At 47.1% G+C, this 25,752-nt stretch overlaps 1 protein-coding gene across 2 annotated transcripts in view; it reads left to right on the top strand.

The window, feature by feature from the left end:
• Positions 1 to 25,752, top strand: part of SWT1 (SWT1 RNA endoribonuclease homolog) — an 80,376-nt gene that overhangs the window by 37,895 nt on the left and 16,729 nt on the right. Inside the window, exons 8-11 of one of the 2 annotated variants that reach the window (XM_078767516.1) lie at positions 7,566 to 7,704; positions 12,093 to 12,241; positions 12,600 to 12,644; positions 15,898 to 15,942. In XM_078767516.1, coding sequence (XP_078623642.1) covers positions 7,566 to 7,704; positions 12,093 to 12,241; positions 12,600 to 12,644; positions 15,898 to 15,942 — 378 coding nt within the window. The remainder of the gene's footprint in view (positions 1 to 7,565; positions 7,705 to 12,092; positions 12,242 to 12,599; positions 12,645 to 15,897; positions 15,943 to 25,752) is intronic. The other variant, XM_078767517.1, reaches the window with a different exon arrangement.

Here is a 25,752-nt window from a genome sequence, read left to right as displayed (position 1 = left end):
TCTCTCTACCCCAAAGCCAGATCCTCGGAGGCGGGAGACAAAAGAAGCAGACAAGTGAGTAAGGTGGTAAGGGCGCAAAAGTGCACGCAATATAAGGTAATGCACACTGGGGGCACATGGGAACCAGGTGAGACAGGTACGTTCCTATCGTACGCCCCCCCCACCAGGTAACCTACATGGCCCCTCGCTTACCCCTTACTGTATCCACACAACACAACACCACTCATAAACATCTACTTTACAAATCAACAAACATCCCTACTGTCTTCCCCGTTCCTCCCATATACCAAATTCGTCTTCTCTCCCTCCTAACCAATCAAATTTGCCATTTTCAACTGAACATCAAAATTTGCCATCACCAATTCATCATCAGTCCCTCCTAGGGAGGGAGAGATGGAATCACCCCAATGTCTCATCCACGTCGTGATGCGTCTCACAAATCCTCACAACAATTCTTACTTCCTGCAACACAAAACAAAGAAAACACAGGTGTGGAGTCATCATCATCACCACAGGTAAGTGGCTGCGTATGGTGCGACAGGTTCATTAATCCTAACTATTTCCTAAATGACTTTAACAACTTTACACTACCCGGGGTCTTTCTCCGGCCAAACCATTGGCCCTCTTACACTATGGGTTCTAAAAACCAATTCCCATTGGCCAAACTGTGGTGCTCTTCAATTTGGGGTCTCACTCCCCCGATTCATCTCCCGGTGCCCTCGCACAATTTCTGGGCTGCGGCGTGTACCTCTCCCAGTGGGTCTACCCACCTGCACACCTCCACCACTGCAGTTGCCTCCGAGCTTACCTGCTCCTTACCCTAACCTAACTACCTGGGGAAGGCCCTCTGGCGCTCTCCCCACTCGGTGCCCTCTCTGGCACTGGGCTACCCGGGTCCATCCTCCGGATCCTCGGGCCCCATCCACAACTCTACCGGCTCCCAGAGCCCACCTGCGGCCTCACCTGGCCGACATCCTCACAGTGGTGGAGTGCCCAACCAACTACACACACTAACAGGCTACACGCCCAGCCATTTCCACAACACTAATGCACCCATCCATGTACCATTCTTTCACCTGCACCACAAATGCCAATATCCAACCACAATTTACCTGTACCCTCTACCTAACACTTACACTACCCGCCCCGGGTATCCGTGATGGGGGTCCACTCTTCCCCCATTCACACCTTCACACCATGCACACCACTCCGTACCACTTACTCCAACTCTCTCCACACACCTGTATTTGCACACCTGTGCTCTCACACCTGGTGCCACCTGCACCCTTCTCTCCCCAAGCGCATTCGCGCTGATCCACACACTCACTACTCACACACTGCTCCACACACCTGTCCAGTTGCACACCTGTGCAATCACACCTGTTCCATCCTCACACACACACGGCATCATCTCATCTAACTACTCCCTTCTGAAACTTGCGCTTCCCAGTCGTCCCTTTAAACTATTGCGCTCCCTCGTCATTATCATCCATACTAATCTACCTGCGTCCCCACTACAGGTATCAGTCACTAACTAAACTTAACGTTACCTAATGTCATCTTCGCTAGATCCCTACCAATATCCTAACCCACCCGGGCTAGTTTTCACTGCCATCAACCCCATAAGCTATAGCGCATTTGCCCCACATATGGGAAGGATGGTGGATTTGCCATCCCACCACATCGGGGGTCTCTCACTACCAATTTTGCACATCAAATTTCAACAAATTAAAAATTTGCCAATCACTGCCCATCATCTGCCAATCACTACTGCCAATCCCTTGCCAATCATCAAATTTTGTTTTTCTCTAATTTTGGGTCCAAAACACTAACCTCATCACCCAGTCGACTCACTAATACCTCTCGGTGCGCCAATCCCTGTCCAAAGCCCGGCTTCGTAAAGCCAAGCAATGGATGCTGGTTGTTTTGTGCCAGCGGCTGGATGCGTCCGGCACTCGGCGCAGGGACGGGGGCTTACCCGGGCCGAGATCCCACGCATCACCTCGGCGTGGAGCCATCCAATGTCCCGATCTCGACCTGCCGGCACGTCTCAACAAAACGTGGTCGCCATAACGACCCTTCCTATCGGGCTGCCCGCTCCGCCTAGTGGAGCACGGACGCGGCCGTTCAAAGCGAGGCCCAGCACGCACCGAGGGCCCGATTCGGCTATAAGTCGTTCTAAACTCTTTCCCGTCTAACGTCGATGCTTCACCTGGACGCTTACACCCCGCAGCCCGTTCCTTGCTCACACATCCCGCCGTGCCCATGCTCCTCGTACCTTTCCTTACACACCCAGGTACACCCATTCCACTCACAGCCTTGGTCACACACCTGACCACCGAACACTTTGGCACACATTCGTTGTTCGCACACCTCACCAATACACCTCTTCGCGCCCCCTCCTCTGTCACCTCCTCTGTGACAATCACAGGTGTGCTCTCATTCGCACACCCAGCCATGTGCCTCACCACCAACTCCAGCGTGCATTCCCACTCACGCTCTACCATTCCAGGTGTGCATCCTTCCATCCCAGGTGTCCATCCTCGCTCACCTGTCACAACTAACTCACGCTCCATGTCACTCTCACTACTTTCACCTCCATCCTTGACAGCGCACTCACCCTTACTCTTGACAGCGCACTCTTTCCCCATGCACCTGTCCGTTACACACCTTTCTCGCGCACACTCTCCCGTCACACCCTCTGTAACACTCACCACAGGTGTGCATTCTTCCTTACTTTTGACAGCGCACCCTTTCCCCATGCACCTGTCCGTCACACACCTTTCTCGCGCACACTCTCCCGTTACATCCTCTGTAACACTCACCACACCGCGCTTCCATGTGCCCCCTCGCACACGCGCTACGACCGACTCACTCTCGCCAGCACCCTCACTCCTTGGCACGCACTTTTTCCTCACACACCCCAGAGTCGGACTTTCTCGCACACCTCTTTTTTCGCACACCAGACCTGTCGCACACTTCACCAGAGGCCTCTCACGAACACCCGGGTCTATCTCGACCCCCAAGCTTCTTAAATCCCCTGGCGCATCATACGCACGACCATATTGGTCACCACTTACACCGGGTCCTCTTCCTCTTCGCTTCTCCTCCATTACCTGCGAATCCCTCATCCGGTTAATGAGCACATCATCACGATCCAAACACAGACTTTGGACCAATTCTTTTATCTCCTCTTTTATTTCTTTCTTATCCCCTCTCCGTCGCTTCTTAATTTCGCTCATCCCTTCTTCCACTTCTTCTAGTTTCTGCTTCACCTCCTTTATTCCCCGGTACGTCTCCTCAAGCTCATCCTCTATGGCTACCTTGACCGTTTCCAGGTGCGTCCTCACCTGCCGGTCCTTCGCCTCCATTACCTCTATCACCTCGTCCAACCTCGTTGTCAGTCCCTCACGTACCATCTGACATTCCCTCTTTGTCGCTATCAAGTCGTTTTTTATGTCGTTTTGTGTCGCTTTTAAACCTCCTATTACCGCTGTGTTCTTCTTTACTTGGTCCGTTAGTTCTTTTTGTCCCTCCGTCAGCTGTTCTACTTCCTGCGTCAGGTCCTCTATGCCCCCTTGTAACTTTACAGTCCCCTTTCTCACCTCCTTCTCCATGTGCTCCTTACAGTGCCTCACCTCCTCGCGCACTCCTCCGACCTCCTCACTCACACCTCTTCTGATCTCTTCTCCCATCACTTGCATCTCCTGCCCAGATGCCACCCTCATCTGCTCCATTTCCTCCCTGTGAGCATCCAATTTCGTTTCTACCCCCATTCTGACCCCCTCTATCTGCTGCCCCATTTGGTTAACTTCCCTTTCCGCTTGGTCCCTCATGTCCCTCAATTTGCCTTCCATGGTGTTTTCTAACCCCTCTAACCCTTTTTGCATCCCTTCCATTTGATTCTCTTGAGCGGCCATTCTGTTTTCTACCCCCGTTAACCCCTCCTGTATTTCCCCTAATCTATCGTCTAATTTCCCAAATTTCATGTCTAATCCCTTAAAATTATTGTCTAATCCCTCACTGGTACCCCTCGCTTCGTCCCTCATTACCCCTATTTTGCCCTCCAATCGCTCACCCTGAGCATCCATCCGGTTCCCCATTACCCCCATTTGGTCCTCCAATCGCTCACCCTGAGCATCCATCCGGTTCCCCATTACCCCCAATTGGTTACTCTGCAGTTTGAGGGACGCCTGCATTTGCGCCATAAATTGCTCCATGAGGACCTGCATCTGGGCCATCCCTCCCACTTGTGCAGCGGGTGCGGCCGCCGTAGCTATGTGCGAGGCGCCATTTCGCGCGTCTGCTACCCCCGCTGTTTCGCTCTCCTCACGTGTCTCAATTTGGTCCTGGACCGACCCTGCTTCACTCTCCCCTACCGGACCCCAGCCGTCTTGATCCGCCATAGCGCGACTTTCAAAATTCGAGTTTCGTAACACAAATCCAAATTTTGCTGTTATAATTTCGTCGAGCGCAGTAACCGCGGGACCGCGCTCCGGATCGATTTTGTCGAGCGCAGTACGCGCTCCGAATCGATTTTCCCTCCCAAAATTTGGGCCGAACTAATTTAGTCCCGGGTCCGAATCTCACTCCTCGACACCAAATGTTACAGACACGACTTTGATGTTAAGGTGGGCCGAGCGGAATGGCCGTCGTGTCCGCACAAATTACCCGATTATACTCGACGTTGACGGAGCCGCGCTACGCTGGATCAATAAAGGAAAAGAAGACACCCGGCTGGATTATAATGACAGACACCAATGTTTCGATTCTCAATTATATTCGTACGGAAAGGTTAGATTACAGGGGCTAGAGGTATATCACAGGAAGACAGGCACTTAGACACACTCTTATATTGACCCCGGACAGACGACAGATAAACGGGACAACGGCTGACTCACACGGGGATTGATGGCAGGGAAAGGCAGGTATCGGTGGCTCCAGGTGCGCCTGGGCTCGGGGCAGAATCCACACGGTTCGGTCCGGTCCAAAGATGCGGGGAGGTCACAGCGCTCGGAGGTAACGTTCTTTCCCAGGCGGGTTCGCTTCCTCTCAGCGATCGCAGGCAACGTTCTTTCTCAGGCGGGGCGCCTCTGACTCAGCGCGCGCAGGTACTTCTTTCTCCAGCTGGGGGCGCATCTCACGTCACGGCCGCTAAGTCGCCACGTATATCCGGCGGGGAGTGACACGCCCTCGGCTCGTTAGCTCCGCCCCAGATGGAATCGGTCCGCCCTTCTGATTGGGTGCGGGGGGGGGGGGGTTACCAGGCTCCGCCCTTGACGAGGAGCTGACAGCCAGCCCCTCTGGTAACCCCGTGGAGCGCCGAGCCGGTGTGAGGACGCATCCTCCCCCGCGCCGCCGCGCCGCCCCCATCTCCTCTGTTGTTGTAGTTATAGTTGTGGAAGAAGATGGAAGGAGGTATGGAAGATGGAAGGAGGTATGGGAAAGGTCCTAAACTCACTACTGATGCCATATAATCACATTCTGGTGCAACGAAGAGTCATAATTAATGGAAACGAGGCCTTAACTGACATAGACTAAGAATAACTAGCAAGATGTCAGAAAGTTGTCTACGTGTGGTGCGGTTGACCTGGGCACGACATTTAATGGGGGAATAAGGGGAAGGTCGGCTCTACTGATTGTTGTTTACAGACAATGGGACTAGGGAATGGGGGATTGGGGATAGTTGGGGAGTATTGGGGAAAATAGGGGAATATTTACAAGCGGATATGGAGGCCAAATTCCATATTCGCAACAATATATTGTTACGGGGTCCTCCCCTATCCCCTGGTCTCTGTAAACCTCCAAACCCCGAGAGGGTCCCCGGCAGAAAGATATGTTATCCTTGGTTGAAATTAATCAATAATGAAACCACACCAAGGGTGATGAACAAACAATAATATATTATAAATCACACAAAAAGAGCCATACAACAATGGGGGCAATCAACCCTACAATCAAATATTAAGATGGTAACCTTATCTATTCCTTTAACCCAAACTCACAGCACTCCCCCAATGTCTCTGTACCCCACCAAGGCGAAGTCGACTCGCTCCAGCGATCGTTGGATCAATGTCCGATCACAATCAATTGAGGCGTGGATGATCAAAGCAACCCACAGGTCACGTGGTCCAACACCCCGCACAATAGCGGCGAAATGGGAAACCTCCCAAAGACGCGCTCCGACGTACACGTTTGCGGTTCAATCAGCGAGTCTCCTTATAATACTCAAAATCCACTTTCTTGCACAGCCGTCCCCGGCAACCCACCGGGGAATAATGGCCGGCCGACGCGACAAAATCTGTTCACTGCAGGTTGCGCGCGTGGTGAAGATGGCGGACGGCTTTCACTCTAACCGGGGCTTTGAGGCAAGGATACTCTGGAACCTCAATGAGGATACCCGACTACACAGGCTCCACAGCATGCCGGCGATATCTCCTATCGCACGAACTTCCTTTCAAGGACGCAAGGTTCACTTGCACTGTACGCTCGCTCGACCGCTCGGGCCGGAGCTTCCACAAAAACGTCTGTTCACGATCTCCTCCCGCCTCGTCTTCTTCGCTCCCCTTCTCTTCCGGGTCACGATCCGGATTTCCGGCCACATTTTACCAGGAGCGCTTTAAAACCTTTTAACCACAATAACCCTTACTGAGAACAAGCAATAATAATAATACCAACAATAATTAGGGCCGAATCCGTAACAATATATATATATATATATATATATATATATATATATATATATATATATATATATATATATATACACATCATCCTGAATTAAGGTTATGGTTCTATTTACCGAATGAAAAATTTTGGGCCCTGTCAACTTGGTTTGTTGGTGTTTCTTTCTGTTTTGTGAAGAGGGATTGGGTGGAGGACCTCCATATTTTCAATTTGTTTTCTGCAAGATTTGGTTTTCATTTCCATGTTTTATTTTCACTATGTGTATGTGGTAGCAGCAATCTGCTTCCCACGTCTCCGCTTCCCAATCCTCCCAGAGTGAGACCCAGGAAGCACTCAGAACTGTTCACACGGTGTTTATTACAAGAGCCTGTTACATGCACGGAATGTTTCCAGTTATGCACCGAGACGGCGGCGCCCGCTACACGGCAGCACGACCCACATTAGCAAGTAGCAAGTCGTGATGCGTACAATGCACAAGGAAGCGCCCCGAGGCCATACACTGAAAACATTAAAGTTCTTACTGTCAAGCCGGTTATTATACATGGTTCCCCCCCCACCCCCCTCCTCTCATCCCATACTGAGAAATCAAAAGGGGTGGTCCAGACAGTGAGGAGCCTTGCTAAGGGGACAAGGCCACAGGGAGAACATAACATGGCTGGGCTGACATAACACGGCTGGGACGCAAGTAGTGGAAATGTCATTTATGGTCTTGGACTGCCCTGCGAGAGGTTTGGGAGGGTATAGCGGGGCCAATACTCAGTATTGTAAAGGGAGAAGCTGCAAGAAATATGGGTGCCCCCAAATTATTGCCACCACATGTATGCCTCTCAACATGAGAATCTTCTCCGGGATCATACATGAAGAGATTTTTCTTGCAGGTCGTGTTGATACAGCCTCCATGGGACCTGCAGGCACTGCTGAAGTGCCTCGACAAGCACTGGATTGCAGTCTTTGGTTTCTTCCTTCCTCGTGAACTTCAGTGCACAGTTACTGATTTGCGATTCACATTGAAAACAGGTACTCTTGCATTTTTACCACATGAGACTGTCATTCAATTTGCCTTTTTTTGCCATTCAATCAATTCTGTTTTGATCAGTCAAAATATTGTCACCTTATTCGACTGAAACATTCTGACATGCTTCTTGCATTAGTTAGGCCAGATCTTGCATGGCTATATTTCCTTAGTACCTCTGTCCCGCACTGTATTTAGCCATTTTCTTGTGAATGATTGATAGAATACTTAACTCCATTCGTCAGAAGTGCAAGATACATTTATCTTTGCAAATATTGAGACATTGCCCAGGCAAAAATTGAACAGTTATAACTATGGTACAGTATATGAGAGTTGTACTCTCATATACCATAGTTGGTTACAGTACTAATTACATTAGTCTGCAGAGAATAACTATAGTAAAGGCGCGCTCTTTTTGCCTGGGTGACCCCTCACAATCCTTCCCTACCCCTCAAACAGAAAGCTGGTTCATGCAATATTAAGTTAATAATGCAAATATTAAGTATAAAGCTCTCCCCTCTGGGCTGGTGCTCCTGCCTCACACCTCACACCTCACACGTCTTCACGCTGTTGAAACGAAAGCGTTCAGAATCATTGGAATCTCCCGCGATGAAGCTACCTCCGAGGGCCTTTCACTTACTCACCACAGGCAGGTTGGTAGTCTTTCTGTCTTCTACCGACTCCTCTCCGGCCTTGCTCCTCCAGCTCTCTCTGGGCTCTGTCCCCCAAATATTCCTACAGGTCGCACAAGATCTGCCTGCAACCCTCTTCTGATGAAACTGCCAAAATCAAGACTCTCTGCTCACCTTCACTCCTTCATTCCTCTTTTCTCCCGCCTCTGGAACAAACTCCCTCACTCTCTTCAATCCCACTCCTCCCTCCAGGTCTTTAAAACAGCTGTTCACCACCATCTCTTATCTTCCCCCATCCAAAACCCTGATCTTTTCTACCCCTGCTAATTTCAGCCCAAATCCACTTTTTTGAAATACCAACTTCTTTCCTGGAAGTCCTTGGTGTCCTTGTGTTTATACTTCTCCCACCCCCACCCCCCCCCCCCATTCCCACGCCGCCTCCCCCCAAGCCCTCTCCCTCCCACACATTCCCGATGTCCCTGCTCTCAAATGTTGTGTTTATGTTATTCCCCTTCTCTCCCCATCTTGTCTACCGCTCCCCTTTTTATATACTTTGTTTGTTTGTTTGTTTGTCTGTTTGATTTGTTTGTGTGATAAATGTTAGCTCTTTCACGATCCTCGATTCTGTATAAAAAAGAAAAAGAAAAAAAAAAGTTATGGTCCTGCACCTGCACTTCTCTCTATTTTCTAATGGCCCAGCACATTTCTCTTTTGCATCATGTAAACTAGAACAGCACTCGGTAGAGCACATAGTCTCGTCTTGCGTCCTCATTCTCAACAAAAACGCCGTTGTTAATTGAACACGCCGCTATTATGGCCCATATACCTGAATCATCCATGCACCCTCTTATGTCATTGCCATTTACTGTCATTGAACCACGATAGAAAGAGAAAAAGGATGCTTTTTATTATTACCTTGAGCTGATTGAAAGGGCTAAAAAAACAAGACCAATAGTCTAACAATGGCATAGTCGGGCTTGTTTAATACTTTAGTTGAAGACAATAGTATGACCTGGGTGGGGGTACCAGTTAGCAGTTAGCAAATGATGTAAGTATTAAATCTTTTTGACTTCAGCCATGGACAGCCAGTTCGTGATTGACGGGTTAAAAAACGGCGAATGGCAAACAATGAACTAATAAATTCCACATTCCTGTGCCACGTTCAGTCGAACGTCAGACATTGACAGCACGTTCTCTATATTTTCATTCCAAACAGCATCATTCATCATACCAATCACAAATTAATACGATAGTATTGTTATGTTTATGGGGGTAGGTAGGAGAATACCGTAGGAAAGGTAGGATTGAATCGAAATAGTATGGACCATGTGATGTGTAGGAGCATTTCGATGCAATAAGTAGGAGAAGGGAAAATATAGCTTAAGGCTTTGTTTACCTGTGCATCATACGAGGGGTGATGCCATGTTAATTAGTAGTAGGGGTTAAGGTTAATTTCCCCTGTTTGTAATACCCTTTGTGGCCATCCCTAACATTTACAACATCAGCCGGCCAAGCTATTCACGCTCCAATGGACACATAAGGCAAAGGCCTGCCTAGGATTGGTCATGGCCATGGACTGAAGTGATGGGGTGTGGAGATTGGTTAGAGTGTGACGTCATCGTGGAACGTTCGAGAATGGAGGAAGAAAAAGCGAAGTGACCACCATTTTGTCTCTCTCTGTCCTGGGCTACGTGGCAGGCGGTCGCATTTCCTTCACTCTCTCTGTTCTGGCGTTTGTGTGGGTTGGACGCTTGTACCTCTGGCTCTCGGCTGCGGCTGGTTTGTGTGCCCTCCTGGAAGTTTGGGACAGTCGGTGCTCTATGCAGCCGAACGAGAAGGCAAAAAGCTGAGTGTTGGCAAAAAGGAGGGATTTTATTTTATTTTATCATTCCCTTGTCTGTGTGGAGGATCCTCATCTAGAATTATAGATCTTATCTCACCTTTCATTTTTATTGCCTGCTTTATTTTCATTAAACCTTTATTTGTTGCATTTTCAATTTCTTGTGTCTTGTACGTTTATTTGTTTGTGGTTTCGGAAAACCCTCGCTGTGTCCGTCCTTTCAAATAAGACCAGGGACCTCCATTTCACTCGTGTGCTATAAAGACACAACACTGCCATATTTTCGGCTCGTACGCCTTAACATTGGAAATGTGGTTTTCCCAGGAAAGATCATGGCAGATAGTGAGACCCAAAAGCTCGAGTTACAGAACTTCTTGGAGAGGATTGTTGAGAAAGTAGATGGGGGGATTGTCCAGTCGATATTTTCGGAGAGACATAGTAAGAGTGTGAGATTTATCAGGATTGAAAGACATGTTCCACTTTGACCAGTCTGTGATTTTGTCCAGGTATGCAGAGTGTGAGGAGGCTGCAGACTGCCGATCTGAGGGATGAGGAATGGAGCGGCAGAGAGTGGATTTATCAGCAAAGAGATAGAGAGGATTTTCAAGAGGGTCGGATAGATTATTGATGAAGACCAGAAAAAGCACAGGGCCCAGAACACTGCCTTGGGGAACTCCAGCCTGAACTGGCAGGGGAGATGAGAGAAATCCATTCAGGGCCACACGTTGATGACAGCCAGAGAGGAAGTCCGCAAGCCATGCGTGGAGATTTCCATGGATACCACAGGAGGAGAGTGGTGAGCAGAGCGGGGTGCCAGACCGTATCGAAGGTACGTGATATGTCAAGGGAGACGGCTCTGATTTCCTGTTTGGCATTGAGGACCTCCATCCATTGTTGAGACAGCAGAAGCAGCATGTCCAGAGTAGATTGACCTGGTCTGAAACCAAATTGATGATCAGAGATCAAGCCATTGGAGAAGAGGCAGGATTTGATATCCTTCCTGATATCTGATTCCTGATTTGATATCTGAAGCAATGATGGATTCTCCATGACTTTGCTGATAATTCGGAGCAGGCTGATTGGTCTGTAGTTGCAAGGATCTGTTTCTGCACCTTTTTTGTGTAAAGCGTTAATGTTGGCTGATTTCCAAACTGATGGCAGATGACCTTGAGCAAAAGAGAGGGTGAAGAGAAGAGAGAGAGGGTGTGAAAGAGCGGCAGAGCAGGATTTTAGGACCTGTGGGCTGATGCAGTATGGTCCAGTTGCAGAATCAGAGTCGAGGTTTGACAGAAACTTCTCCACCTTGTCAGGAGAGAAGGACACCGAGTCCACGAGAAGCTGGGTTCGACTGGGTAAGGTGGGTATAGAGAGAGATGGGTTTGGGACACAGGATTTTGAGGCAAACACAGAGTTGAGGCATTCAGCTTTGTCACGTGCGGCGTCAACTGTGTAGCCATTTGAGGTAAGGGAGGGGATGGAGGGGGAACAAACACCAGAAACGGATTTGACCATACGCCACCAGGATTTGGAGGAGGGAGACAGGTTCGAGAGTTCAGTCTTTCGAGTCGAGAGATATTGTTTCCTGGCTCTCCTGAGGGTAGACACACACTTTTTCCGAGCTAGGTGGAAGGAACTGAGATTGCCTTCAGTTGGATTTGCCTTCCAAGAGGCAAAGGCAAGTTGTTTCAGGGCAACTGCCTCACCACAACTGCCTCACCTCACCTCACCTCATCATGTTGAATTATTTTTCGGATTCTGGCCCTCTTTCACGAGTATTCGTTTTTCATATTTCAGATGTAGTCACTTGTCTACCATCCATAATAATTCTTCTTGCAAACTTCAAGCTTTTATTTTAAAGATGACAATATAATATTGCACCCTGTGCATGTTTTTTAAGTCGATGTTATTGCGTTTGTTTCAGGTGGAAAAGCATCAGGGGGCCAAGCAATCCTGAATATATTGAATGGTTCACTTTCATTGCTGGAGGCATTCGGCATTAGATCGGACTATAATGGGATTCTACCACAAGCACATGAAAAGTTAACTCGACTTCTCCGAGAATCTCAAAAGGTATGATTCTTTACATGCCAACACACAATCTGACTCGATACTATTACTAGCTCCACCACCTCTCCTACTACTACCTCCTCAATTATTCCCATTTTCTTGTGGGGTTGGTTGGAGAAAGTTTTTGTCTCAAGTCTTTCATAAACTGACTTGCCAGTCCTGAAGTTTGACTAAAATTGGCAGGAATTTTGAATATGTAGAGTCGCAGCAATAACTCGCTTACTCTTTCCGATTATACATTGTGATATCTTTAATGTCCACAAAATAATGGTCGCAGATATGACACCCAATTTAACATCCATCTATATAATAGTACAACTTGTGATGCAGTGTTTAATCTCATGATACACCAATCCCACAGTTTCTCGTCAAGCCAAGAATTGAATGCAGGCAAGACATCTCAAAGGTAAGTGTCCTATCACTGCATCACCCTGTCTGACCAACACAATCTCACCAACTTGAGGTTGATGCAGGATCTCAAATAACATCAATAATACCGTATTTTTCGGTGTATTAACCGCGACCGTTTATTAACCGCACCCCTGACTTTCACCCTCAAAAAATAAATTCATGCTCCCGGCAAAGTTTGATGATGTAGGACTAGAAGTGTGTAGTCGTATAAGCCTCGTCATTGGGTACATGTTGGGAGATGTCTCCTCTTTTTGTCTCCCACTCCCTTTATTATATGTGTATGCGTAGTGCTCTTACTCTTTATAGCCTGGTGTTGGCTTAGCGGTCAGGGTGCCGGCTTGGGATCCTAGGATCCTGGGTTTGAATCCCGGTCGATCGCTGAATTAACACCAGGGGGGTTGACTCAGCCTGTCATCCTTCCGAGGTCGGCAAATTGAGTACCAGCTTGCTGGGATGAATGATCCTGGTGTGTACCCCGGTTTAGAATAGGTACACCGTATCCCTGCACATCGTAAGAGGCGACCAAGGGTTGGCGTCAGGAAGGGCATCCGGCCATAAAAACATTGCCTCAAACAGGGAACCATGATTGTCATGGGGCCCGCAAGGCTAACCCCCGCTCTAGCGGGGAAAATGGCCTTAAAATGATCATTCATTCATGCGTAGTGCTCTTACATGAGCTTCGACTTGGTATACAAAAAAAAGTTTTTTTTTTGTTTTTTTTTGCTATATCTGTGTGTTAACCACACCCTAACTTTTAACTTGTTTTTTTTTCCGATAAAAAGTGCGGTTAATGCATTGGAAAATACGGTATAGATTAAATGTGTCAAGCTGTGCGCTTTAACAAAAATTAAGGGCGTTGCAAAGCACCCTTAACTTTATATGGAACGGTTTCTCTGTATGCAACTTTAATTAAAGTGGGAACTGAAAATTCGTTTCTCGGCTTCTACTGGATGAAATCTGCTGCAAATTTCAAAAGTAAATGCTTTATACATCGAGGTAATATGTTCCAAATTTCAGCAAGGTGCGTTTCCGCAATTCTTGAGTTTTATTAAGAAAAAACTTTAATCAACGTTGATGTCTCAGTCTGTCCATCCGCCCGTCTGACCGAAATGTGTTGGCACTCGTATCTCAAAGGCGATACATTGAAACTAGCTAGAAACTAACTTGAAACTAGAAACGTGGAATATACATTGGCCAATATGTCTAATTAATTGCTTTCAAAACAAATTCCACTGAAGTGCCATAGTTTTTGCTTGGCTCATCGGGGCGAACCCCAAAAAGCTGGACATAGAAACATTTTGACTCCGGTAGTGATTAATATAGAATGAAGTTGTGTGCCAAGAGAATGAAAAAGGCACGAAAAGAATGGCGGCAAAATTTTTTCTTTGTCCAGGATTGGATTGATACCATATTTAATGATGAGCAATGGGAGAGATGGTTTACAATATCGGGCACGACCCCCATACAGACTGCAGGAAAGTGGTTGGTTTTTAATTAGTGCAATTTAATTGATGTATGTGATGTCTTCATGTATTTTTTCATCTGTTGTGATTGCCACTTTCCATTGCCACTATAAGTGGCCATATAAAATGAAGGACATTCTTGGGAAAATGCCAGGGGCATAGAAAAGGCCCCTTTATATAAGGGTATGTGCCATGTGGCAAACAATAGAAAAGAAGGGACATTCCATAGCTTGTAGAAAATGCCAAACAATGTCCATATGGCAGTGTCCATATGTTTATACCTCTCCCACCCCCCCCCCTTCACATGCCTCCCCCCCTTCACATGCCTCCCCCCCTTCACATGCCTCCCCCCCAAAGCCCTCTCCCTCCCACAGATCTCTCCATGTCTCCATGTCTCTCGGTCCCTGCTCTCAAATGTTGTGTTTGTGTCCTTCCCCCTCTCTCCCCATCTTGTCTACCGCTCCCGATGTTATTTGTTTTATGTGTCTGTTTGTCTTTCTGTGTGATTAATGTTCGCTCTTTCACGAGCCTCGATCTTGTATACAAAAAAAAAAAAAAAAAAAAAAAAAAAAAAAAAAAAAAAAAAAAAAAAATAGAAAATAAGGGCCATTCAAAAAATCTCGATGCATGCTGGATTACTCTTGTGTTCTTCGGAGGAAGCAAGTAATGCTCTCAAAAGTTCATATAAAGGGGCGCTCTATTTCATGAAAAGTTCATGCTATCACCGACTTCACAGAAACCCGTCGGTTTTAAGAGAAAATAGTCGGAAGTATTGTAATAGCAAACCTACATAACATCCGTAGTAAAAGCTCTGCTCAAGAGAAAGGCTTTTAAAGGGTGAATACTAAAGTTCTGAAGGGTAAAATATTTTAAAATGTGTATTTTAAAACCATTGGGTGAGACAGTCAGGTGAACTGTCTCACCCAATGGTTGGATATTGCACGCACGTATGGCTCCTTTATATATACTAGGGCATGCCCGTACTATATCTATATCTAAAATTATATCCCCCCCCTCTATTTACATGAAATGGTTTGGTCCAAAGCGAACGGCTTGCGAGTGGTGACAATCCCCCCCCCCTCTATTTACATGCAATGGTTTGGTCCAAAGCGAACGGCTTCCGGAGTTTGGTAAAGAAATCGCCATCGCGTGCACAAACGCGCAGGAAAGCGAATGAATCGCAAATTCGTTTTTATTAGTTGTAAAACATAGTTTAACGCCAACATAGTTTGCAAACGTGAAATAAATGAATACGGTCTCAAATGTGCCATCCGAGGCAGAGTGTGCCCGCCACGTTCGGCACACGCGATCGTTCGCTGCTCTCTGATTGGTTGAATCGTTTTTTGGACATAGCTCGGTAAGTAATTGTCCGATTAATATGAAACCTTGAAAAGGCACATCCTCGGGTCCCCAGCAATATACCTGGCAAGTTAAAAGTATATCGGACCCGTGGTTGTCGAGAAACAGCGGTCACAGACAAACAAACGTACGTACAGACAGACAGACAGAGATTACTGGAATTATAGATAGATTAAAAAGTCACGTCTCCTTCAGCCACTCATGGTGGTATAAAAATGGGGCTCTTGACTCCCCCGCTTCCCCCCCTCCTCCCCCCTCCAAGTTAAATAATAAAATTATGTTTGCTTTTTGACCCCAGACAATAACTAAATTGTTTGTTTTTTTCTGACCCCTTTATCACACATAGTTTAACATCCATCCAAAAAATAGTAAAATTTATGATGCAGTGCTAATCCAACCTAACCTGTGATGCACCAATCCCATCAGGTTCTCATCAAGCCAGTAAATGAATGCAGACAAAACACCTCAAAGGTAAGAGTGACACCTCTGCATCATCTTCTCACCAACACAATCTCACCAACTTGAGGATTATGTTTAGCAGGATCCCAAATCTTATTATAATAGAGCAAACGTATATGGTGATGTTTGTATGTTTGTTTGTTTGTTTGTTTGTTCATTTGTGACCAAAACGTCTTCTTCAAATAAAATTAACACCCAAAACACAGTCCGTGAACTCTTGTCACTGTTGGAATATACCTTTTGATCCTTTAGACTGCTGAGACCCCTCAGACCTTTTTTTTATTTTTATTTTTTATTTTTTATTTTTTTTGTATACAAGATCGAGGCTCGTGAAAGAGCGAACATTAATCACACAGAAAGACAAACCGACACATAAAACATATAACATCGGGAGCGGTAGACAAGATGGGGAGAGAGGGGGAAGGACACAAACACAACATTTGAGAGCAGGGACCGAGAGACATGGAGACATCGAGAGATCTGAGAGAGGGCGATGGCTTGGGGGGGGGGGGGGGGGGGCATGGGAAGGGGGCGGTGGGAGAGGTATAAAACATATGGACACTGCCAGGACTTCCAGGAAAGAAGTTGGAATTTCAAACAAGGTGGATCTGGGGTGAATTAGCGGGGGTAGAAAAGATCAAGGTTTTGGGTGGGGGAAGATAAGAGATGGTGGTGAACAGCTGTTTTAAAGACCTGGAGGGAGGAGTGGGATTGAAGGGAGTGAGGGAGTTTGTTCCAGAGGCGGGAGAAAAGAGGAATGAAAGAGTGAAGGTGAGCAGAGAGCCGAGATTTCGGCAGTTTAACCATCAGAGGGTTGCTGGCAGATCTTGTGCGACCTGTAGGAATATTTGGGGGACAGAGCACAGAGAGAGCTGGGGGTGCAAGGCCGGAGAGGAGTCGGTAGAAGACAGAAAGACCACCTACCTGCCTGCGGTGAGTGAGTGAAAGGCCCTCAGAGATAGCTTCATCGCGGGAGATTCCAATAATTCTGAAAGCTTTGGTTTCAACAGCGTGAAGCCGAGCTAGGTGTGAGGCAGGAGCACCGGCCCATAGGGGAGAACAGTATTCCATTGAGCTGCGGATGAAAGCCTTGTATGTGGTGAGGAGCTCAGGTGTGCCGAGGAAGGACTTCGCACGACGGAGGATGCCCAGTCGGCGACTGGCTTTGGAGGCCAGCTTGGAAATGTGGTTTTCCCAAGAAAGATCATGGCAGATAGTGAGACCCAAAATCTTGAGCGACAGAACTTCTTGGAGAGGATTGTTGAGAAAGTAGATGGGAGGGTTGTCCAGTCGATCTTTTCGGAGAGACATAGTAAGAGTGTGAGATTTGTCAGGATTGAAAGACATGTTCCACTTGTTTGACCAGTCTGTGATTTTGTCCAGGTCTTCAGAGAGTGAGGAGGCAGCAGACTGCCGATCTGAGGGAAGAGGAATGGAGCGGCAGAGAGTGGAGTCATCAGCAAAGAGATAGAGAGGATTTTCGAGAGAGTCAGAGAGATCATTGATGAAGACCAGAAAAAGCACGGGGCCCAGAACACTGCCTTGGGGAACTCCAGCCTGAACAGGAAGAGGAGATGAGAGAAACCCATTCAGGGCCACACGTTGACGACGACGAGAGAGGAAGTCCGCCAGCCATGCGTGGAGATTTCCATGGATACCAAAGGAGGAGAGTTTGGTGAGCAGAGCGGGGTGCCAGACCGTGTCGAAGGCACGTGATATGTCGAGGGAGACAGCTCTAATTTCCTGTTTGGCATTGAGGACCTCCATCCATTGTTGAGACAGCAGAAGCAGCATGTCCAGAGTAGAGTGACCTGGTCTGAAACCAAATTGATGATCAGAGATCAAGCCATTGGAGAAGAGGAAAGATTTCATATCCGAAGCAATGATGGATTCCATGACTTTGCTGATAATTGGGAGAAGGCTGATTGGTCTGTAGTTGCTAGGATCTGTTTTTGCACCTTTTTTGTGCAAAGCGGTGATGTTGGCTGATTTCCAAGCAGATGGCAGTTGACCTTGAGCAAAAGAGAGGGTGAAGAGAACAGAGAGAGGGTGAGATAGAGCGGCAGAGCAGGATTTTAGGACCCGTGGGCTGATGCCGTCGGGTCCAGTTGCAGAATCAGAGTCGAGGGTTGACAGAAACTTTTCCACCTTGTCAGGAGGAAAGGACACGGAGTCCAGGAGCAGCAGGGTACGACTGGGTATGGTGGGTACAGAGAGGGATGGGTTTGGGACACAAGATTTAGAGGCAAACACAGAGTTGAGGCATTCAGCTTTTTCACGTGCGGAGTCAGCTGTGTAGCCGTTTGAGGTAAGGGAGGGGATGGAGGGGGAACAAACACCAGAAACGGATTTGACCAGACGCCACCAGGATTTGGAAGAGGGAGACAGATAAGAGAGTTCGGTCTTGAGAACGGAGAGATATTGTTTCCTGGCTCTCCTGAGGGTGGACACACACTTGTTTCGGGCTTTGTGAAAGGAAATGAGATTTCCTTCCGTTGGATTTGCTTTCCAGGAAACGAAGGCAAGTTGTTTCTGGGCAACAGCCTCACCACAAGATTCCGTGTACCATGGACGGGAGGAAGGGTATGACAACTGAAGACGAGATGGGATAAATCTGTGCATGAGAGAGAGCAATTTACTTTGGAAGAATTCCCAGGATGAGTTGATGTCAGAGGTGGTAGAGATGGGAGACCAGTCCAGATGATTGATGGCTGCTTGAAGACCGTGCCAGTTGGCCTGAGTGAAATGCCAGACTCGTCGACGCTGAGCAGGCTCCCTGAGGATGGTCAGAGAGATGTCCACTTTAACAAGGACATGATCAGATGATCCGATCGGAGCAGAAAAAGAGCAGCAGACATTTTCAGGGAAGTTAGTCATAACCAAGTCCAGAAGAGAAGATGTTCCGTTGACTGAGATCCGGGTCGGGAAATTGACAGATTGTGTCAGTCCCAGTGAGTCGCAGAAGTCCTTTGCTGAAGAGCCATGGCTGGTGAGAGAGGTACCCACACCCAGCCAACTGGCATGGTGACAATTGAAATCTCCACATATGAGGAAGAGAGAGTTGGGATGAGTAGATAGAAGTTGGTCCATATCATCAGACAGCGAGATGTAGATGGAGTCATCACTGTTTGGTGGACGGTACAACACACATATGAACAAGAGGTGGGAGCGAAGGGGAAGCCGTAGCCAGAGGTATTCCTGGGGGTGAGGTGGAGAGAGTGCAGTGCAGGGCGAGTGAGGAAGAGAGTTTTTGATAAAGATAGCAACCCCGCCTCCAGGACGAGGCTCAGGTCTATCATACCGGAGGAGGGAGTAGCCCGGGAGAGATACTATGGAATCAGAGACATCATAAAGGAGGAAAGTTTCTGTTAAGCAGATCACGTCTGGTTTGACAGAAGCAACCTGTATGGAGAGATCAGTTAAGTTTGAACGAAGGCCCCGGATGTTTGAGGTCCATACCGTTAATGAAGAGGAAGGGGGAGCATCAGATACAGAACAGGGGGGAGGAGGGGTAGGGTAAGATGTGGAAGAGGTGGAAGAGATAGGGAGAGCTGTTGAAGGTGTGTCAGAGATTTCAGAATAGCTCGGAGAAAGGGAAGGATGGGGCGGACAAAAGGTTTGATGGTGATTGGGTGAGCCACAATGAGGTGTTATTTGAGGAGGGGGAAGAGCGAGGCAGAAGGTTGGGGGAGATGGAGGTGAGAGTTTGAAGGGGGAAGAAGCGGGGAGGACGCTTTGAGGAGGGGGAGTGAGAGGGGGGAAATTGAGAAGCAATGAGGGTGGGGAGATTTGAAGGGGAGGGGTGAGGGGGGAGTTTGGGAGGGAAGGGACAAGGGGAGGGATTTGAAAGGGATGGGATATGGGGGAGATTTGGAGGGGAGGGGTGAGGCAGGAGTCTAGGAGGGGAGGGGCGAGGGGGCGTCTTGGCGGGGAGGGGTGAGGGGGTAGTTTAGGAGGGAGGGGGCAAGGGGGGAGATTTGAAAGGGACGGGTGATGGGGAAGATTTGGAGGGGAGGGGTGATGGGGAAGATTTGGAGGGGAGGGGTAATGGGGAAGATTTGGAGGGGAGGGGTGAGATTGGATTTTTGAAAGTGTACGATTTATGGGAAACGAACATTTATTGCAAAATGAGTTTCTTGTGACCTTCGAGTTAAAAATACGTTTAAGGACGCTGGATGGAGGATGGAGTGCAGGAGAGTTTAGGGAATGTAGAAAAAAGGCACTATAGGAGATGGATATTTTTTTTGGGATGAATTGATTTGGTGAGCAAGTCGAAAGCAGCCTTTTAAAGAAGAAGAAGAAAAAGGTGTTATAAAATATGACGGAATACATAACTTGAGGGGAAAGTGTAAACATTGAAGGTTAATGAGTGAAAACTATCTGGGGAAATGGGGGAGAAACACGTGGTCGAAGAACGAACGAACGAATAAGAATGAATAAACGAATGAGAACAGAGAAGGAAATGTTTTTTTTTTTTTTTTTTTTTTTTTTTTTTTTTTTTTTTTTTTTTTTTGAGTTGAGATTTACACAAGGAAGTAGGCTATGGGTGAAAAGCCTGGGAATACAGAGAACGAAAGTTATTGGATCACAAATGACGGACCGCTGAGAGAAAAACAAAGCCTCAAGGTTGTACAGTGCACACTGTACAAGGCCTCAAGACACGACACGGCAAACAGACGATCAATTTATGAAAGATAAACACCGAGAAACAACCAAAGTTGCACACAATAACTTCACACACCGAAAGATAAATACAGTTTCGACAAAATACAATTGTGAACAGACAACTTCGAAAAACGTGGAGATCGTGTGGAGCTTCGAAAATCCCTCCCACCGTCTCCGAGATCTCGCGAGATCTCCAATCTCGCGAGATCTTTGACGACCCTTTAAGTCCCCCAAGACCCTTAAGACCACCAAGACCCCTGAAGACTCAAAATACCCTTAAAGACTGCAAAGACCCAAAACACCACGAACACCCAAAAGACCCTTAAAGACCTTGAACCAAAATACCCTGAAGACCCAAAGCACCAAAAAGACCCAAAATACCCCAAAGATCATCAAAGACTCAGAGGAACCAAAAGACCCTTAAACCCAAAAGACCCCAAAGACCCTGAAGACCAAAAATGCCCCAAAGACTCAAAATACCCTTAAAAGCCCCAAATAGCCAGAAGACCCAAAAGTTTCCGAAGACCCAGAAGACCCCAAAGACCCTGAAAACCCAAAATACCCTGAAGAACCAAAATACCCCAAATACCCTTAAATACCCAGAGGAACCAAAATACCCTTAAGACCAAAAATACCCCGAATACCCAAAACACCCCAAAGACCCAAAATACCCTCAAAGGCCCAGAGGATCCAAAATATGCTGAAGAGCCAAATGGCTCTGAAGACCCAAAAGACCCTGAAGACCCAAAACACTGTGAACACCCTGAAGACCCAAGACACCCTGAAGACCCAAGACACGCTGAAGACCCAAAACACCCTGAAGTCCCAAAACACCCTGAAGTCCCAAAACACCCTGAAGTCCCAAAACACCCTGAAGTCCCAAAACACCCTGAAGTCCCAAAACACCCTGAAGTCCCAAAACACCCTGAAGTCCCAAAACACCCTGAAGTCCCAAAACACCCTGAAGACCCAAAACACCTCGAGACCCTAAACACCCTGAAGACCCCAAACACCCTGAAGACCCAAAACACCCTGAACACCCAAAAGGCCCAAAATACCTTGAAGACCCAATTTTGGCCACTCTCCCCCACCATCCGCCCCCCCCCCCATCACCATCCACCCCATCCCCCATCCACCATTCCCCCACTTCCCCCCACGATTCCCAATCCAACATCACCACCACTAAGCTCCCCACCCACCATTGCCGCCATCCCTCACCCCCAGAGAAAGCAGACATGGTCAAAGATGCCTATCCCTCTGAAACGACATGTGGTGAGGCACGTGGAGCGTGCCGAGTCATGCTAGTAACATCAATGATGCAGATTAAATAACAGCAAGCTGTGTGCTTTAACACCAACTTCAGCAGGGGACCAGAGTCACACCGCTAGCTAGCTAAATGCTGTGAATAAGAAGGCAGTAAATACATCAGTTAAAGGCTTTTTGTCAGGATCATTTTTAAAGATTAAGCAAGGTTTATTTGGCCATCCGGCCCATCAAGCCCATGCATTTCTGCCAATGTGTATGTACCCCTCTGCACCCAATGCTTTCAGTTACCGATCCAACTGCAGTTTAAACCCTTCTACGGTTTCAGCTGCTAACTGCTCAAGGGAGACCCATTTCCATGCATTATCTACCTTCTCAGTGAAGAACCCCTGCCTAATCTCGTCCAAACTCTCCTCCTGTGGCCCGTTGTCCTATCGCTGTCCACTCTTGAAAAACCTTTCCACATTTATTCCCTCTAAAGTCAATATGCTTCATTATCTTAAACATCTCAATCAAATCCTCTCATAATTGCCTCCTTTCTATTGTATAAAGTCCTGTCAACTTCAGCCTCTCCGAGTGGTGTGGAAATTGGGTACTGACCTGTCCTACCAAGTTAAATAATTAAATATTATTGTAGTTTGATTTCTAACCGTCCCCACCTCCACCAAATTAAATAACAAAATAATTTTGTTTGATTTCTGACCGACAACCAAAATTAGATGATTCTTTTTATTTTCTGGCCCCTTTATCACACACAGTTTAACATCCATCCAAAGAATAGAACAATTTATGATGCAGTACTTCATCCAGCTTAACCTGTAATGCACCAATCCCACAAGCTCTCGTCAAGCCAAGATTTGAACGCAGGCAAAACACCTCAAAGGTAAGTATCCCACCTCTGCATCATCCTATCTGACTAACACAATCTTACCAACTTGAGGTTAATGTTTCACAGGATCCTAAATGTAACATCAATAATACAGATTAAATGTGTCAAGCTGTCTGCTTCAGCACAATTTTCAGCGGGGGCACCAGCGTCAAATTTTGTTTTTAAAAACTTTTTTTTTACTTTGTGTCGAATATAGTAGAACACGAGGTATTAGCGACATCTATCCATCTATCCACTCCAATATAAGCACTGACTCGGCACATGCACACCACTGGTGTTCCCACAATCCAATGTGCCAAAATGAATGTCAACAACACTGTTTTGCCAGTGTGCAGTGATTGAATTCCTTTTGAAGGAGAACAAATCATTTTTTTGATGTGTACAGGCGATTGAGTCAGGTGTACGGCTTTGTTTGCATGGGTGCTAACAGTGTCTGAAGGTGGGTGGGGGGGGGGGACAAGGACTTCACCAATCAGCCACGCTGTGGTCAGCCGAAAAGTGCCATGACTGAATGCAATGGCTGAAAGTTGATGCTCACCAGTGAGGACTGAAGGGAGATGGTTAGAAAAAAAATCGCTGTCTAGCCTGGCATGGGACATCATGTTGTACAGGGGATCATAGTGACCTTGGTATTTCAAAAAGTTTGGTCCCGTTGGGTTCCCCATTTGTTTACGGAGGAACACAAAAACACATGCATGGATGTGTCAAAACGGTTGCTCCAACGGCATACTGCCGAATGCCGAAGGCGATGACTTCCTGGTCTGTATCGTGACTGGTAATGAAAGCTAGTTCCACCATTTCGACCCAGAAACCAAGCAGCAAAGCATCGATTGGCAGCACTCCACATCTCCAAACACGAAGACCAGAGTACACTCTGCCGGCAAGGCTATGGGAACTGTTTTCTGAGATGCTGATGGATGCATACTGGTTGATTTCCTGCCCAAAGGAGAAAGTATCAACACTGCTCTCTGTGTTCAGATGCTGGATAAACTGAAAAGTGCACTTCAGGAAAAGCGGCCGATTGGGAGATGGGGGTTGGGGAATGGAAGGGGAAGCTGTTATCTTTCAGTATGACAATACTGGACCTAACACTGCGCATCTGACGTTGGAGGAATTCTCAAAGAATGGCTGGGAAGTCCTCCTCCACCCTCCGTGCAGTCCGGACTTGGCCCCATCGGACTGACATGCCAAGCCGAGAACTACGATCTGTTCCCCCCTTGAAAGATCATGTGAGGCCAACACTATGAAAACAATGAGGCAGGTCAGACTACTAAACTCTTCTGCTGTTTCAGCTGCAAACACTGCACAAGAGAGACCATTCCATGCAAAACTACCTTTTGAGTGACAGACTCCTGCCTAATGTCATCCCAACTCTCCTCTTATGGCCCCTGGTCCTATCGCCGTTCATTCTGTGGAAAGATGATTTCACATTTATTCCCTCTCTCGACTATATGCTTCATTATCTTAAACTTCTCAATCAAATCTGTTCATAATCGCCTCTTTTCTAATGTACAGGGTGCTTTATAAAAATCTCAACCCAAAATTGGTTTTATGCTTTTTAAATTTCCCATTGAAACAACATGAAACCTGTACATAAGAATATTTGTAATATCTATCTTCTATAATTATAATAATAGGCTGTGTGTGTGTGTGTGTGTGTGTGTGTGTTAGTTGTATAGTCTCCTCCATAACCCCCAAACCATGAAACCTAGCAGCCCCGAACTTTTCATGCATACTTCTCGAACTCCAATGGAGTTCATGAATGAAAACTGTTTGTTTAAACACCCCTTTTGAAGATAATTCACCAGCTTGTATAACTAAAACAAAAACAGGCTTCTTCCTTGGTGAGTCTGTTAATCCTCTCTGGAGTCGTAAGCTTTTTTGGCCTGCTTAAAAAAATGCCTTTCCTTGGAACAGGCCGCAACGGTTTCTGTATGTAGGCGCTCATAATTTATGTTTTTGCTTTCCTCACTCATATCATCAAATGTCTAATGAAAAAAAAAAATTGTACGAAAATTGTTGCGCTTTTTATGAAACACACTGTACTATCAGGTACCCGACTCCAACAGGTTCGTGCACGTCTGGTTGGTGTGGATGTTAGGGATTTACCCCCCACCCCACTAGGGATGACTCTGAGACATCTTAGACAGTTACAGGAGAATTTATTAGGGTTTAACATGTACATGGGAAAGCTGCCATTTTAAGAGTGACGACAGCTTCTCAACAAAACACATCAGGCTAGGGTCTTTATACTCGACAGGAAATAATAAAACTAACTTGAAAGACAAGATGGAAAGAATAACAATTGGAGTTGTTTTTGTAAGGGGAAGCTATCGAGCCACGTCCTCTCGTCCACGCTGCTTTTGCTCAAGGTCGGTGCCTGAAAGCTTCAACAAGCAGGCCATGTCATCACAGGCCAGGGGTAGTTTGCCAGCTTTGCTCAATTCCCAGAATACTCAAGGGTTGCTCAGACAACAGGGCCAAATGTGAAATCCCTGACAATGGGATTTGACTGGAATCCACCACATGGAACAGTACTGAAGGTGTAGCACAGGGTGGGACAGGAGAGGATGGCGTGATGGTTGGGAGATGGAGTCTGTGTCTCTCAATGGTATATCTCTTCGGATAGAAAAGAGAGATGGAGACATGAGACGCGTCTTCTGCCAAAGGTCCAAATGCTGTGCGGACACTGCTTTTAAGCCCCACGGGGACCTCCTTTCCAGAACGCGGTTGGTCCCGCAACTGATTGCTCGCTGACTGTGGGTGGCACCAGCATTCGGGCTTGCCCACTCTGTGAAGTGGCCCCTCATGAGTGTTCCTGCCTCATCCAAGGCTCTTCAGCTCACTTCTCCATCCTGGCCGAAAGTCCTTACTCAAACGGCTCATGCTAATGTCCATTCCATTGGACCAGTGCCTTTCTGGTGCTAAATTCCTCACCTAGCCTCACCTGTACTGGTGGTTTTACACAATACACAGTTGCCCTGTTCTGCTCTATTGTTACAATC

The sequence above is a fragment of the Myxine glutinosa genome, chromosome 13, assembly GCF_964187855.1.
Source record: "Myxine glutinosa chromosome 13, kmMyxGlut1.1, whole genome shotgun sequence".
Taxonomy (NCBI): domain Eukaryota; kingdom Metazoa; phylum Chordata; class Myxini; order Myxiniformes; family Myxinidae; genus Myxine; species Myxine glutinosa.
Note: the sequence above shows the minus strand (reverse complement) of the source record. Positions and strands in the feature narration are given on the sequence as shown.